Source organism: Heteronotia binoei, chromosome 13, assembly GCF_032191835.1.
Source record: "Heteronotia binoei isolate CCM8104 ecotype False Entrance Well chromosome 13, APGP_CSIRO_Hbin_v1, whole genome shotgun sequence".
Classification (NCBI taxonomy): Eukaryota; Metazoa; Chordata; class Lepidosauria; order Squamata; family Gekkonidae; genus Heteronotia; species Heteronotia binoei.
Window position 1 is genome coordinate 48,175,534 of NC_083235.1, and position 16,553 is coordinate 48,192,086.

The 16,553-nt window shown below is 43.7% G+C and overlaps 1 protein-coding gene across 1 annotated transcript in view; it reads right to left on the reverse strand.

Moving 5' to 3' along the window:
- The window catches only part of PITPNC1 (phosphatidylinositol transfer protein cytoplasmic 1), a 242,669-nt gene that overhangs the window by 20,517 nt on the left and 205,599 nt on the right, over window positions 1-16,553 (reverse strand). Inside the window, exon 8 of the mRNA XM_060251998.1 lies at window positions 7,653-7,716. Coding sequence (XP_060107981.1) covers window positions 7,653-7,716 — 64 coding nt within the window. The remainder of the gene's footprint in view (window positions 1-7,652; window positions 7,717-16,553) is intronic.

Below are 16,553 nucleotides of genomic sequence, written 5' to 3' on the forward strand. Positions count from 1 at the left end.
GTCTCTACATTACTGCCATCAAGTGCCTTAACAACTATCTACTATGCATTAAGAGACATGAGAACTAGTGAATAAAACTCCTGGCCCAAGGGCCATATCCAGGGCCAGCTCATTCACTAGGCAAACTAGGTGGTTGCCGGCAGGGTAAGGGTGCTGAATTTGGCCTTTTCTCCCCCACCCTAGGCAAATGCCTAGTTTGCCTGCTCCCCAGACTCCTGCTCCCTCCCTCCCCCACCAGGTCTATTTCAAAGCCCGGGAATGGGCGGTCGAGTGCCGTGCTCCCAGGCTATCTAAAGGTGCCCCCATGCTGATCAGCTGATTGGCATGTAAAACCATACGGTGTGCTCACTGTCAGTGCTGGGGCAGGCCAGCAGCAGCGGGAAGGTCCACAAAGCCTGAAAGGGTGGCCATGGTGCTGCCGCTGCCTCCTCCCCACGTCCTGGATGGGAAAGAAGTGGGAAGGAGGCAGCAGCAGCAGCAGCAGCCACCCTTTCAGGATTCATGGTCCTTCCTGCTGCTGCTGGTCTGCTCCAGCATGGACAGTGAGCACGCTGCATGGTTTTACCTGCCGATCAGCTGATTGACGGGGGGTGGGGATGCCTTTAGATAACCCAGGAGTACAGCGTTCGACTGCTGGTTCCCAGGAGGGAAGGGAGGAGGAGGCATGGGGAAGGAGCGGGGAGGCATGGAGGGAGGTGCCCTAGGGTTTGTCCTGGCCATATCTGGCCCACCCACGGCTTCAGTCAGGCCCATGGCAATTTTCTCCTCCTCCCGTCCTCACCCTTTGAAACTCCAGGGCTGCTGACGATATTCCCAGCTCCTTCTGCTTTGTCTTTGCTTGTGTGTTAGGGGAGACCATTCTACTAAGCACTCCCTTAGAGAACAATCACCCTGTCATTGCTTCAGGTGTCAAAACCCACCCTGCAGAAAATGGCACAGTAGGGTGTAAGGAAGAGATCAGCTTAGAGCCTGCTGATAAGTTAAAGCAAGTTACTGATCTAAGTTTTGCCAGGAACTGTCCAATTTTTAGTTTGTGTTTTTGTTTGCCAAATATCCATATCCGTCTGTGCTTAAGCACCCTCCTCCTTAAAGCAGCTTTGTTATTTTTGTATTCCTCTAGAGCACTATTTTCCATTTGCAGGGTCAAGACTCGGTACCGGGCCACGGAAGCCTCACTACCGGGTCATAAGAAAAGCCAAAGCTAGCTCCACCCCCAGCAAAGCATGACCTCTACTCTGCTTCCTTCCTTCCACCATCTCTCTGTTGTGCAGAGAAAAGCTAGTCTTGAAGACTGACACAGGCTGCAAAGCCTGAGTTCCATTTGGCTTCCTTCCTACCCCCATCTCTGTGTTGTGCAGAGAAAAGCTAGCCTTGAAGACTGACACAGGCTGCAAAGCCTGAGCTCCATTTGGCTTCCTCCCTTCCCCTAGCTCTGTGTTGTGCAGAGAAAAGCTAGCCTTGAAGATTGACACAGGCTGCAAAGTCTGAGTTCTGTTTGGCTTCCTTCCTTCCCCCGTCTCTGTGTTGTGCAGAGAGGAACTGGGCTGCCTCTCCTTCCTTCTCCCCCTCTCCCAGTGTTTGAGAGAAAAGCTGGCATCCACTTGCACTTTAGATCCATGAAGTGTTCTTCAAGGTATGAGCTTTCATGTGCCTTGCAGTATGTTCTTTTGGGAAGATTTCCCGGGAGGCCTGGGCGGCAAAGAAGAGGTGTGTGTTTTTTTCAACTGGGAGGGGTGGGGAGTGGGCATTCCAGTAGCTATTTTTTTTTACCAAACAACGCTTGGGCAGAATTGTTGCTGGCTGGGGTAATCTGATGGTGAGTAAGGCTTTTTCCCCCTTTGTCCCCCCTTCTTTCTTTTTCTGTCTGCAAGGGATGCTCTGTCTGTATTCTTGGTGCTGGGGATGGGGGGAAGCAACAGTGGGAGGGCTTCTAGTGCCCTGACCCCATTGTTGGACATTCTGGTACTTTTTGGGCATTGTATGAGAGAATTTTAGACTGGATGGTCCACTGGTCTGATCCAACATGGCTTCTCTTATGTTATTTCTTTCCATGTCTTTCTTTTTCTTTCCTTCCATTTCATTCTTTCCTTCCATTTTTACTGGATGAAACTTTTCTGTTCATCATACTGTTGTTGCAGACATAGGAGCTCTGTCAATGAAAAATTGGCACCCCCAGATGTAGCCATCTGGCCTTTCTGTGAGATTTCTGTGTGAGTGAGAGTTAGAGGTGTGGGTAGAAAGTGATTATTGGAGATTACTGCTGTATATCTCAACACCACTGGAAGTGATAGTAATATAAACTTGGCATCATTTTACTGGTCCTGCTTTTAACAGCTGTCTGACACCAAAATTAAACTCCTCCTGTAGATATTAAAAAGGATGAAAGAAGTTAACTGGCTAAATATCTGCACAACAGGTTGCTTTTAAAGGCATAGGAAACACAGCCAGTAAAAAGCTACAAGCCCCTCATAAATATTCTTTTTGGGATAACTGCAGAAAAGCTTGTATGAACTTTATATAACTTGAAATTAATTCATTAATTGCAGTACAATTCTCTGCTACCTTTCACAGCAATTTTCCAGTGTTTCAGTCAAGGAAAAGTATGAAAAATAGCTGTCAAAAGATTTTCTTGAAACCAAGCAAGCTTGGTTGTAGCTTGAGGAAGAGTTTCAGTAGTAGCAGCTGAAGGAAGGGCCTACTAAATGTGTCAGCATATTTTGAGGTACAGCAGCTGCCAGGGCCTGGTGTGGGTGGTACACAGCACTGGCATTTCTGATGGCAATGGCAACAGCACTTCCAACTGCATACACTGGCCAGTGCTGTTGAGGAAGGGGTGTGTAGGTGGTGCAGGCAATTGAACATGGGCATTAGGAGTGCTTGCAAGCTGGAGAAGAACAAACAAACAGATAGGTGCATGCAGGTGTGAGGGTGGAAAGAGGACCCTGGGAATGTATGAAAAAGTTGCAGACCACTCACTTTCCACCCCATTTTGGCTCAGCATGAGTTTGAGAGATTTTTCTGAAAACGAAGTTACTTCAGAAGAAGAGGCAGGTTTGGGGGAGTGCCCTGGAAGTGACATCACAGGAGAGAATTTTGGGTTCAGTGTGCCCTGGAAGTGACATCACTTGGTCCTTGACCTGGAAGTGACACCACAGGAAATGACATAATTCCTGTCTCCCGGCTCCATTCCCAAAGTCTCCTGGCTCCACCCCTGAATTTTAGTGGGCCACAAAGGAGAAGTATAAAAATAACCAGGCCACGGGAAAGAAAAGTTTGGGAAGCCCTGCTCTAGAGGTAGTTTATTGCCAAATTCCTTTTCAGTGATATGTCTCCAAAATGGGTCTTCCTGATACAAGGATTCTCCATGTCCTGCTGAGGATAAAGCTGAGTCCTTGTTATATAACATCTCCTCTGGGCAGTCCATTAATCAGCACTCCTTACTAATAACCTTCTCTCACCTTGTTGTCTGCTGAGTGCAGCACCACCACCACCATGTAATGTTACCTAGAATATATGCCACTCCCCGCAAAACTTTAGTGTTCTTGTCTCCAGTTAATCATGTAGTGTTATTATGAAAGTCACATTTATGTTGAATGTTTTTTGAGTCATAATCGATATGGCATAGCAGCATAACAGTCAAGGGCTACAATTCAAATGCTCAGTTCTGAGGGCAAGGAGCCACAACTAGATTTATTACAGTTAAAACCATTCCCAGGACAATTTTAGATGACTAAGCACCTCAGGATCTTGCCAGATAATGTCCTGTTTTGGGAAAGATTGGCTGTTTAAATGAACAGAATTAACCCATTTTAATAAGGATAAAGTTCAAGGAGAAGAAATAAATAAACCAGGTCCAGGTCCATATAGTCTTGTCTCAGGGAGGTTTTTGGGTTTTTTTACGTTTGAGGCTGAAAACAGCTTTTGTTAAAATAGATTTAAAATGTAAAGTGTATGTTGGCTGAAATGTACATTTGACTTAACTACATTTAAACACAATAGCAAGAGAGACAAATAAATGGATCTTCTTAGTGACATAATGAAACAATCTTGTCGTACTGGTTCAAGTTTTTAAGCATAGTCAAAACTTGATGCTAGGCATTGTTTTGGAATGTTCAACCTGTGGGGGTACTGAGAAAAGAAAATGTGCCAATATATGCCACATGTAAACCTGGCAGAATTTAGAGTGAAACCATTCACACTGTTATTACATGAGAGATTGAAAATGAAACACCAACAACCCCATACATTTGGAACAGCAGGCCCCCAGTGAAGTCTGGAGTTTACATATTGCTCAGAAGTAACAGCAAGGTCATGAGAGACCTGAAAATATATGAAGTAAGCTGCAAAATTAACTTTCTCTTTTGCTCTGTTCATGATGTGTTTTTTTCCCCTCCTGAACGGAATGCATTCAAAGCACAGCAGAGTGAGCCAGGGGGTGTTAGACTAGTATTTAGCACCAAACAAACCGTCACCTTAGTGTATGTGCGTTAATTTTTCCTAAAGACAGAAACTAAAACCTTAGTGTCCCCTGTGCAAGCACCAGTTGTTTCCGACTCTGGGATGACATTGCTTTCACAACGTTTTCACGGCAGACTTTTTACGGGGTGGTTTGGCATTGCCTTCCCAGTGTACGTGTGTTAATTTTTCCTAAAGACAAGTGACAGTACTAATACTATTCTGACATTCTATTTTCCCTTTGATCAAGTTACCTAATCATTCCTGTACTTTTCTGTGTGTAAAATGCAGATAATAATCCTCTTTTCATAAGCTTTTATGATTATTTCCGGAACAGTGCTTTGAAGATTAAAAATGCTAAACTCTATTGTTGTTCAAGCCCTTGTGAATTTTCTTCTTATTGCTGTTGTATTTGCAGCTTTCTGTTGTGTAAGTCTATTTTGATATTTTTTTTAAAAGATGCTTACAGAAAGATACTTATCTCCCCTCCCCCCTACACATAGATTTACTGGGTATCTTCTCAGGCAAGTGTGAAATGAAACTTCTGAGGGCAGATTCACATGGGGATATTTTTCCTATAGGGAAGTCATTTTTGTATATGAAAACTACATGTATACTGTAACGTGTGGCCAATGATCACTTCTATTTCAGTGAAAATACTTTTTGATTTTATGCCTTGCTTTTAGTTATTAGTACTGATTCCTTGAGGTCCATAAGCGTATTCCTACCAATGCTTCACTGTATCTATCCTCATTAAACTGTGCTGCTTTGTCAGTTAGGATGTTCAGTCTGGTTGCTGTTCTTTTGCTGATTTATTCCTTCACCAACAAACTGTGGAAATTAAGCTTCCAGTTGGACTGTAGGAGAAGAGGGGCTGCTTTTGAGCAGGCTTGGTTATATTTGATATAGACACCAGAGACTTGGAAGAAGGGAAGATAGTGACTAGAAGGTGCTCTGACTGTGGATCCGAATGTGGTATTAAGTGCTTCATTATACTAATCTATGTTAAAACGACAATGAGGCCAGCTGACAGGATGAAAGTTGATTCATTTAAAATCTGGTTGTTGGAGGAGTGTTTTACAGATACAGTGGACTACCAAAAAGATACGCAAGTAGATCAAATCAAGCCTGAACTCTTCCTAGAAGCTAAGTGGCTAAGTGGAGGCTATTGTACTTTGGGCACATTATGACCTACAAGAGTCACTGGAAAAGACAATCATGCTAGGAAAAGTTGAAGGCAGCGGTAAAAGAAGGAAGACTCAACATGAGATGGATTGACTCAGTCAAGGAAGCCACAGCCCCCAGTCTGCAAAACCACAGCAAGGCTGTTAACAATAGGAGGTTTTAGAGGCAATTAATCCATAAGGTCGCCATAAGTCTCAAATGACTTGATGGCACTTGCGTAACTATTAAGACAACACCTTGCTCAGTCTTTAGCCATGTTCTGCCACCTCAGTTTGTTTCTATTTCTATTTGATTAGTATAGAGAACAAATAGGATAACATTTATTTTATTTCTCAGTTTTTAAATCTATGTGAACAAAAATACTATGACATAAAGCTCTGCAGAGGTGAAGGAGGTATGCAATGGAAGGAAGCCGTAATTTTTCTTTAACCCAAACACAGAGTTCTTTTCCTTGTTTAAGGCTATTCCTAAGGTAAGAGAAGAGAGAAGCCTGTATTTATTTGATCCTTGGCTGCAGCCTGTCATTTCATGTTTTATGAAACCTTCTGCAGCAATAGAAGAAAGTTTTCCTCTGATACCATCTTAGTTTTTTACGGCTAGTTAAATTAATGTAATGGTGCACAAGTCAGTTTCTACTGAAAATTTAAATTGGCCAGATGGTTAATGAGTGTGGTATTGGGCTGTAACAGATTTTAAGAACCAAATGAAGGATTCAAGAAATGATGCTGAATAGTCGTCTCAGATGACTAAACCACACCAGCACAATGTAATCAGTTATTGGAATTAGTTACACATCATTTAATGGAGCCTGTGTGAGCTCTCCCCCCATTTCTAAACTACAGTAAGGAATTTGGGAAATGGTTTGTGAATTTGAAAAAAAGATTGAGACTGATTCACCTAATATTTACAAATGCAATGCATAGGGCTTTTTTTGTAACAGGAACTCCTTTGCGTATAAGGTAGGCCATACACCTCTGATGCAGCCGATCCTCCTGGAGCTTACTGTAGGCCCTGCCCTAAGAGCCCTGTAAGCTCTTGGAGGACTGGCTACATCAGGGCTGTGCAGCCTAAAGTTTTTCTTTTTTTCTTTATTTACTTTAAATTTGTATGCCGCCCACTTCACATATGGACTCTGGGCAGCTTAGTCATAATACAACAACAACAATACCTTATGATTATAAAATCAAAACACATATAAACAATTTATAATTTAAAACTTTAAAATGGTGCTATAAAAAAGGAGTTCCAGCTACATAAAAAGCCCTGGTAATGCATATTTATTGTATAGTACTGATGTTCAGACTCACTCTATGACATTCACAGAACTCATAACTATTTTTTAATCAGAACTATTATTTAATAATTTAACTATTATTTAATCAGAAGGTGTGTGCTTTAGTGCCAGTGGAATTTAAATTGCATTTATTGAGTTTCAACATGCCGGTATAATACTGCTTTTTCTTTATTGCTCTGTTAACAAGTTTAAAATATATGGAAATTGAAATTATGGGCTGATGCGGCTATAACATAGAACTATGGTTTGCATTTGGAAAGAGCCTGTGGGATTCTATACTTGCTCCTCTGCTCTCTGCAGTCTTGCTCACATGCAGATTACTTGTCCCTCTCTCTATACTTATTGGCATTATATTCAACTCCAGATCCCAGTTAAACCTCCTAACTTCTTGGGTCACTCTCAGTTTGTGTACCTTAATTTAATGTTACAAAGTAGCCTTAGTCTGAAAGTAACATGAAACAAAACTGGTATTCTAACAGCTTCAATTGCTGCCATGAATTCAGATGAATTGCAGAATGACAACACTGGTTTGGGATTTTAGCTAGAGCTAGAATGCATACATTATCATATATATTTTTTAGAAAATGGAACACTTGGATCAAAGCCACCATATTCAAAATACAATAATAGTTCTCAATTTTGTTCTAAAATTCAGTCTTGACCATAAAGGATGTGTTAAGAATGAATACTATATATTTTAAAATAACAAATTACTTACCGTACCACTCATCAACCCATGCAAAAGCCTGTCGGTGACCAATCAGCAATATATCTCTGACTACCTGTAAATCACAATGTAAAAATAATGAGAAATAACATTATACAATATTTTCGAAGGAGGGCTAAGTCTACAAATGTTCTGAATGTCAAAAGGAGGATAAAGATTTGACAAAACTTTTAGGAAATGTTTTGATTCTCAAGTAGAGAACACAGTAGAACCATCCAGTAACTCATACAACAACAAGATGGTGGCCAAATAAACCTTTTGATGAGGTTGATAGATCTTTATCCTTCAATCTGATGACGTATTCAAATATTTCAAAAACAGAGCAGTTCTGGGTGGAAGTCTTGGTCTTTGACCCAAACACAAAAGACCATTTACAACTGTAAGACTTTCTGGTGCTGTCAAAACCTCTGCCACCCTACAAGTTATAGGGGATCCAGGCTGATCCACCAAGCCATGAGGTGCAGAGATCTGAGATCCAGATGAATGGGATCCACGTGGAGGCGATCCTGTTCCTCTGGGAGGCTCCTGAACGCACTCTTTGACACGGACCAAAGCAGTGGAAACCAGGTCCTCTTTGGCCAATGTGGGGATATTACTATACAGGTAGTCCTGTCTATGTTGAGTTTGGATACAATTTCGTGAAGGAGGCCAAAGTGGAGAGAAGGCATAAAACAGGTGCCCATGCCACAAAAATGGGAAGTCATTTCCTAGGTATCTGAGACATACTGCTGTCCTGGAGCAGAAATGTAAGCATTTTTTGTTGGCTGGAGTAGCAAAGAAAGAGGTCTATGTTTGAGAACTTCCAGTCCTGGAAGATTGGGTGAAGATAGCAATCTGCAACGGACCATTTGTGCTACATCTCTGCTGAGGATGTCTGCTACAGTATTTTGAAGCCCAGATATGGAAATGACTGTGAGGTGTACATTGTGTTTTATGGCCTAGTGCCAGATGTGGCCTGCCTCCATGCATAGTTGTATGGAGCCAATATCCCCTTGTTTGTTTATGTAATAAATGGCTGTGGTGTTGTCCATAGCTAGGAGTACACATTGCCCTTGCAGGAAGCCTGCAAAACAATGAAGAACATATTTCATAGCTCTGAGTTAGCTCTGAGTTCAAGGAGGTTGATGCAGAATTTGGTTTCCCGCTCAGACCACCACCCTTGTGCTGTGCAGGGTCTGCAGTGTGCAGTGCACCCCACCCATGAGGAAGGCATCTGTGAATATTTGTACATCATAAGTTTAAGTACCCAAAGGGGTCCCTGCACAAAGGTGTGATGTCAGAGATCTCTGAGCCGATCTAGGGACAGAGAAATTTATCCACAGAGAATGAGATGAAGGTTGATAGTGTATAAGGAACCAGTTTTGGAGGGTGCACATGAATAGTCTAGCATGTGGAGTGACCACCATAGTGGAGGCCATGTAACCCAGTAGTTTTTAGATGTTTCTAACTGACTGAAAGAGCCCCGTGGCGCAGAGTGGTAAAGCTGCAGTACTGCAGTCGGAGCCCTCTGCTCACGACCGGAGTTCAATCCCAGTGGAAGCTGGTTCAGGTAGCCGGCTCCAGGTTGACTCATCCTTCCATGGTCGGTAAAATGAGTACCCAGCTTGCTGGGGGGGGAAGCGTAGATGACTCGGAAAGGCAATGGCAAACCACCCCATAAAAAGTCTGCCGTGAAAACATTGTGAAAGCAATGTCACCCCAGAGTTGAAAACAACTGGTGTTTGCACAGGGGACTACCTTTTACCTTTACCTGATTGGATCCTGCAGTGCTGGAATCTTTGAACCAGTGTTTTAATGCACCCTACACTTTGTAATTGTAGGAACGTTTTACCCTTCTTGGAATCCAGAAGTGCTCCAATAAATTCTATAGATTGTGTTGTAATCAGATGTGACTTACCAATATTGATTAAAAAGCCAAGATTATTGAACATGTGAAAAGCACATGACAGGTCTTTGGAAAGAGTTTCCAAAGCAGGTAAATGGCAGGGAGGCAACTATTGAAACTCCAAAAAGTAACCATGCTTTATTATAGATAACACCCAACTGCTATTAGTAATAGATAACCAGAACTCCAAAAATGGAAACAATGCATTGAAGAATGCATTGGGCGGAGAGCTTATTTTGGCTTGCCCATGGAGTCTGATGGACCCTGAGCGGTTCCAAATGGCTCTGCGGGATCTCTGGCTCCCTGGCGATTCCCTTGATGATCTGGTTGAGTCTTGGCATGACCAACTATCCAGGGCCATCAACAAGATTGCACCTCGACACCCTCTGCGCCCTCATGTTAAGCTGGCTTCATGGTATACCCCGGAATTGCGACAGCTGAAACAAGGGTTCAGACAGTTAGAGAGGCAATGGCGGCGTACTCAAGATGAAGCAACTAGAATATCTTATAGAGAGTTTATGAAGTCCTATGAGATGGCAGTCAAAGCCACAAAGAAGAATTACTTTGCGGCCAAGATTGCGTCTGCAAATTCGCACCCAGCACAATTGTTTAGGATAATTAGGAATCTTACAACACTGCCTCAAGGCAGACCAAATGCTAGGGAATTAGAGATTGGCTGTGAGGCTTTTGCAAAATTTTTTGCAGATAAAATCACGTCGCTCCGCCACGACCTTCCAGCCACATTGGATACAGTACAAGAGCTCGAGGCTCTGTGCCTGTCTTCTGGTTCAGTTCTGGATCACTTCGACATACTTAGCTTGGGGGAAATTGACGGAATCCTCTCTACTGTACGGCCAACAACTTGCGATTTGGACCCATGTCCCTCCTGGCTAATTAAATCTTGCCAGAGGGAACTTAGATGTCTTATATGGGACATCGTAAATAGACCCCTCTCAGAGGGGCATTTTCCAACACCTCTTAAAGAGGCTGTGGTCTGCCCTCTCTTGAAAAAGATTAGATCAGATCCAGCCGAATTGGCACATTACCGGCCGGTCTCAAATTTACCATTTTTGGGTAAAATAATTGAGAGGGCAGTAGCATCACAGTTGCAGAGTTTTCTGGATGACGCTTCCATCTTAGTTCCTCACCAGTCCGGCTTTCGCCGGGGTCATAGGACGGAGACAGTGCTTGTCGCCTTGGTGGATGACCTCCAGAGGCATCTGGATTGAGGCAGCGTGGCAGTGCTGATGTTGTTGGATCTATCGCAGCATTCGATATGGTCGATCATCGGTTACTGACCCGCCGCCTCGCCGACGCAGGGATTTGGGGTTTGGCCTTACAATGGCTTTCCTCCTTCCTTGATGGTCGGGGACAAAGGGTGGCAATTGGGGGAGAGTTGTCCCAGAGGCACTCACTAGATTGTGGGGTGCCACAAGGGGCAGTGCTCTCTCCGATGTTATTTAACATCTACATGCGCCCCCTTGCCCAGATTACCCGGAGGTATGGGCTTGGGTGTCATCAATATGTGGATGACACCCAGCTCTATCTACTAATGGAAGGTCAGCCTGACTGTGTCCCACAAAATCTGGACCTGGCGCTGCAAGCCGTGGCAGGTTGACTCAGGCTGAATAGGTTGAAGCTGAAGCCAATGAAGACAGAGGTCCTTTGCCTAGGTCGTGGCAGTCTGGAAAGGGAAATTCCTCTTCCAGTTTTTGACGGTGCGCCATTGAAAGTCAGTCAGTCAGTCACATTTTATTTGTATCCCGCCCTCCCCGACCAAGCGGCTCAGGGCGGCTAACAGCATAAAATTCAATACATACATTATATAATAAATAACATTTGAAGACAAATTAAAATCCATAAAATTCTAAAAACATTAATACATTTAGTGCTATTCATCGGCAAGTTTACTTGGCAATTTAGTAGTATAAGCTGGTGAAGGCCATTTGGAACAGGATGGTTTTGCAGGCCCTGCGGAATTGTTCAGTGTCCCGCAGGGCCCGCATTTCCTCTGGGAGTTGATTCCACAGCTGTGGAGCCAAAACTGAGAAGGCCCGAGTACGGGTACTCTGGAGTCTTACCTCCTTTGGGCCAGGGATAGTCAGCAGGTTCTTCCCTGCTGACCTCAGTGCTCTCTGGGGTTCATACGGGGAGAGGCGGTCCCTAAGGTAGGCAGGTCCTCAGCCATATAGGGCTTTAAAGGTAATAACCAGCACTTTGTAGCGAATCCGGTATACAACTGGCAGCCAGTGCAGTTCACGCAGCCCCGGCTGTATGTGCTCCCGCTTTGGGAGCCCCAGCAACAGTCTGGCAGCCGCGTTCTGCACTAGCTGCAGCTTCCGGGTTTGGCACAAAAGGCAGCCCCATGTAATCCAGTCTCGAGGTGACTGTTGCGTGGATCACTGTTGCCAGGTCCCGACGCTCCAGGAAGGGGGCCAACTGCCTTGCCCGCCTCAGATGAAAAAAGGCTGACTTGGCAGTGGCTGCTATCTGGGCCTCCATTGATAATGAAGGCTCCAGTAGAAAGTGGCGCGCAAAGTCAAGAGCTTGGGGGTTCTACTGGAGCCTTGTCAATGGAGGCCCAGATAGCAGCCACGGCTAAATCCGCTTTTTTCCACCTTAGGCAGGCGAGGCAGTTGGCTCCCTTCCTAGAGCGTGACAACTTGGCAACAGTGATACATGCAATGGTCACCTCAAGATTGGATTAATTCCCTCTACATGGGGCTGCCCTTATGCTGAACCTCGAAGTTGCAGCTAGTGCAGAATGCGGCAGCTAGGTTGTTATTAGGGCTCTCGAAGTGGGAGCACGTACAGTCGGAGCTGCGCAAACTGCACTGACTGCCAATTGTATACCGGATTCGTTACAAAGTGTTGGTCATAACCTTTAAAGCCCCATATGGCCGAGGACCTGCCTACCTTAGAGACCGTCTCTTTCCATATGTGCCCAAGAGAGTGCTGATATCAGGGGCACAAAATCTTTTGACAATCCCTGGGTTGAAGGAGGCCAAATTGAAGAGGGAAAGGGCCTTTTCGATTGCAGCTCCACACTGGTGGAACCAACTACCGGATGAAGTGCGGGCCCTACGGAATCTTGTTCAATTCCGTAGGGCCTGCAAGACTACTCTTTTCCAACTGGCCTTCTCTTAATGTGGATTTTAGTCTACAGCCATCATAAATTACAAGAGGAGAACATCTAGAACATAGCACCTGTAAATGTTAGTTTTTAACTTTGATGGTTTTAATTACATTGGTTTTAAATAGCAACTATTATAAATTATATATTATATTGATATAATGTTTTATATTGTAACTATGTATTTATTATATGTTGTGAGCCGCCCTGAGCCTGCTGTGGCGGGGAGGGTGGATATAAATAAATAATAATAATAATAATAATAATAATAATAATAATAATAATAATAATAATAATTATTATTATTATTATTATTATTATTACAATTGTTGTCTGGCTAGGCAGAGGAGCCTAGTACCTTTGGGTTATTGATCGTTGGAAGACAGACAGAGGGATGCTTATTTCTAGACCTGTTTTGCCTCCTACTCTGGCCTTATTGAAGTAAAGGAAGCCTGGAAGTAGAGTGATACTGGTATTTATATTCTGAATCCTTAAAAGGTCTAGAATATTGGGATTTCTGTAAGGACTGTGGCCAATACCATTGCTTGGGTTGTTCGGTAGCTCCCGAGGTGATAGCCAGAGATTTTGTCGTCAGTTTATATTTCCACAAGAGCTCAATTACCTAATCAGTTTGTGCTGGAAATATGTATCTGTTCTGTATGTCCTTTGCAATGTTCTAAAGTTCCAGTCATTATAGGGTTAACACTGTGCCTGATTCCCTATTGTCTGCATGACCTAGGAAGAAGATACTGACTGCTGTCGATCAAGGTCTAGAAGCGGGAAAACCTGTTTTTTCTGTTTGGTCAGTTAGTCAGGTGACTTCCTTTGTTCAGGCAGAGAGGTCAAGAAGGAGGAAGTAGCTTCCATTAAGCACATGATCTTCTAGTGTAAGCATGTAGTTCTATAGTGTTTGTTATTTTCACCTTCCCAGTACCCTTTCCCTGAAGAAATAAATATGTTTTTGCTTTTTCATGTTAAATGCCTCTCAATGATTATTCGATCCAGTGATCCATCGCAGTGTTTGAGATAAAGAAATAGAATTTCAATCAGAATTCCCTAACAGTTTGGTCACTGAATAACTCTTTTCCCTCAAATGGGATGTCCTCTATTTTTGCCTTGGCATCAGGTATCTGGGCTGAGAATGTTAGCCATGAATGGCTTCTTATCACTAAGCCTGATGTCATTGCCCTGTATGACAATTAGTGTCATGGCGAGAGGCATTCAGTTGTTATTTTCCAAGCTTTTGCCTTTCCATTATCAAAGCCTTTGCCAGGTTTTTTAAATCATCTGGCAGCATGTTAACAAATTGATTCTTTCTGTCCCAGAGCAACATTTGGTAGCGACCCATTATGGCTGTGAAATTTACAATTCTGAGGCCCAAAACTCAATGATGTCCATGTTACGTCCCTCTTTGTCCAAAGGGGAGGAGCAGGAGCCAGAATGACCTCTCACTGGAAGGACTTTGGACACCATGGCGTTTGCCTTGGGGTACTGGAAGTGATAGGTGCATTCACTTTCCTTTATGTGGTATAGGTTCTCAGGTCTCCTGGAGTAAGCAGCTATGATTTAGACCACATGGCTATGGCTACTTATTGTATACCCTAGAAGAAGGACCCGATTCAGGGTTGAAGAGAACTCACATTAAGGGATCTTTAGTTTGTGGTGCCAAAGATAGGTTTAGAGCCTTTGCCATTTGTATAATTTGTTTCTCATATAGCTTGAGGTCCTTTGAAGGAGATAGTGCAGAAGGCTCCCCTACTGTGTCACCTGGGGATGGTATTGAGGCAGGCTCTGATTCTCAGTCAGACTCCTTGTTGATGCTGTCTTCAGAATTGGAGTAGTGTGATCCAGCACTGATGGTAGAATGGTGATAATAATTATCATGCCTCCAGGTGCCATATCTCCAAGATTGTGAAGGGGCATACCAAGGTGGTGGATGGCGATGATCCCAGGAGCCCCACTGTGAGAGGAGCATCATAGGAAATGGGAACCAGGGTGCAGATCCTGAGAAGGTGATCCTGAGAAGGTCTATTATCTTTATGTCTTGGCACTGGGAGGTTGAGAATTTTGACACTGGAGGATGTTGTAGATTGACACAAGTACCTTGATGGTGAGGTTGTTCTTTGTTTACCTTCCAGTTTGAGGTCTCTTGAAATTGATGAGGAGCAATATTGAGGGGAGAGAGACATGCCTTCTATCAATGACGACTCATGGTCCTGAGACTCTGGTTGCTATGAATAGTGAGTGGTCAAAAACAATGGTGATCGATGTTGGGGCTACAAAGCAGATTCTGTAGCTGATGGTAAAACAAAGCCATATACTTCCGTGATCTTCAGCAATGCTGTTGTGGGGATTCCAGTCCTGGAACTAAGGGAGATCACCACCACCAGGGGTAGGTCATAATCTGACCCCTAGGAGTTAGGCAGACTGTAGGTGAGTGGGAACAGCTTGGGGATTCATGCCAGCCATGTTTGGATTTCTTCATAGATATTTTAGCTGGTGGTTCATATGTAGCATGAGACATGGATTCTTTGGCCATCTGTGGTGATATGGGAGTTGGCATAGAGTTTACCAACAGGGTTTTACTGAGTTATCTGCTCTCTTTTGTGCCTCAGTCAATTGGCTCAGGGCTTGTAACATCTCCCTGGGAGCTGCCTTTAAATGCACTGCTCTTCCCTCCCTTGCCTTGGGAGTGAGGTGGCAGCAGACTTAGCAAGTGGAGGTGTTACGGCCTACACCAAGGCAAAGTAGGCAGGAGGAGTGTTCATTATTGTGGGCCATTCAGCCCCACAGTCTCCACGCTTTTTAAAAAGTGCCATAATGAGATAAATAAACCTCCACTATTTTCTTTTCTTTTGACATCCATGAAGGACATCCCTGAAGAAGTCCAATGAGGTAAGTCCTCTCTTGTTGGTGGCAAAAAGAGAACAGAGGGTAGAATACTCACTCCTCCCACAGACTTTGAGTGGGAAATCACACTAAGTGATGAGGGGAGGGAGCACTCTTAGGAGTCTGGAAAATTCTTTAATGAAGCTTGCTAGCTTCTCTCCATGGCTGGCAGCAGTGGGACTGCACAGAAGCCACAAGGATGAAACACACATGCAAAAGAAATGAACAACAGTTACATTCTAACAGTACTCTGATCCACATCCTGTTTTACAGCTTGCTGAAGTTCCTTTTCCAGTTTGCTCTTCTTAGGCCATTTATGACATTGAATCAAATATAAGTAAAATCTACAACATTCTGATTACATAAATGACAACTGACCCACTTGAGCAAATTTATATATGGCTCAAGGTTTTTCCTCTTTCTTGTATAGATTCAGAAATGGAAAATAGTTACACTCTGATATGTAAGCTTCTGTCTTTTATATAATGCGACTAACTAGCAATTCCAATACCAATAGCTGAAAATGGCTTATATTCACCATTTAGACCAGAGGTGTCAAACATGTGGCCCAGGCACCAAATCAGGCCCCCAGAGGGCTCCTATTAGGCCCCCGAGCTACTGGCTGTCATCCGTTTCCTTCTCCCTCTCTTTTCCTTCTGCATAATAGCTTGCTTTGCAAGGCTTGCACAATCGCATAGGAGCTACAAAAGCAGAGCCTCTATTTTCTCCATTGGTTGAGATTCCCCCATTGGGAAGGAACAGGGGAGGGACAGCTTGCTTTGCCAGGCTCTCTCAATCACACAGCAGAGCTACTGAGCTAAGACTCTCTTCCTTCTATTGGCTGAGGCTCCTCCCCCTTCTGGTCCCTTGGGGAAGGAAGGAAAGAGCCAGAGTTTCCTTTACCCAGTTCCCTGGATCCCATGGGAAAGATACAAAGAAAGCACCTTTAAGATCAACAAGTGCTAATGTTTTAAGTTTTTTAAAA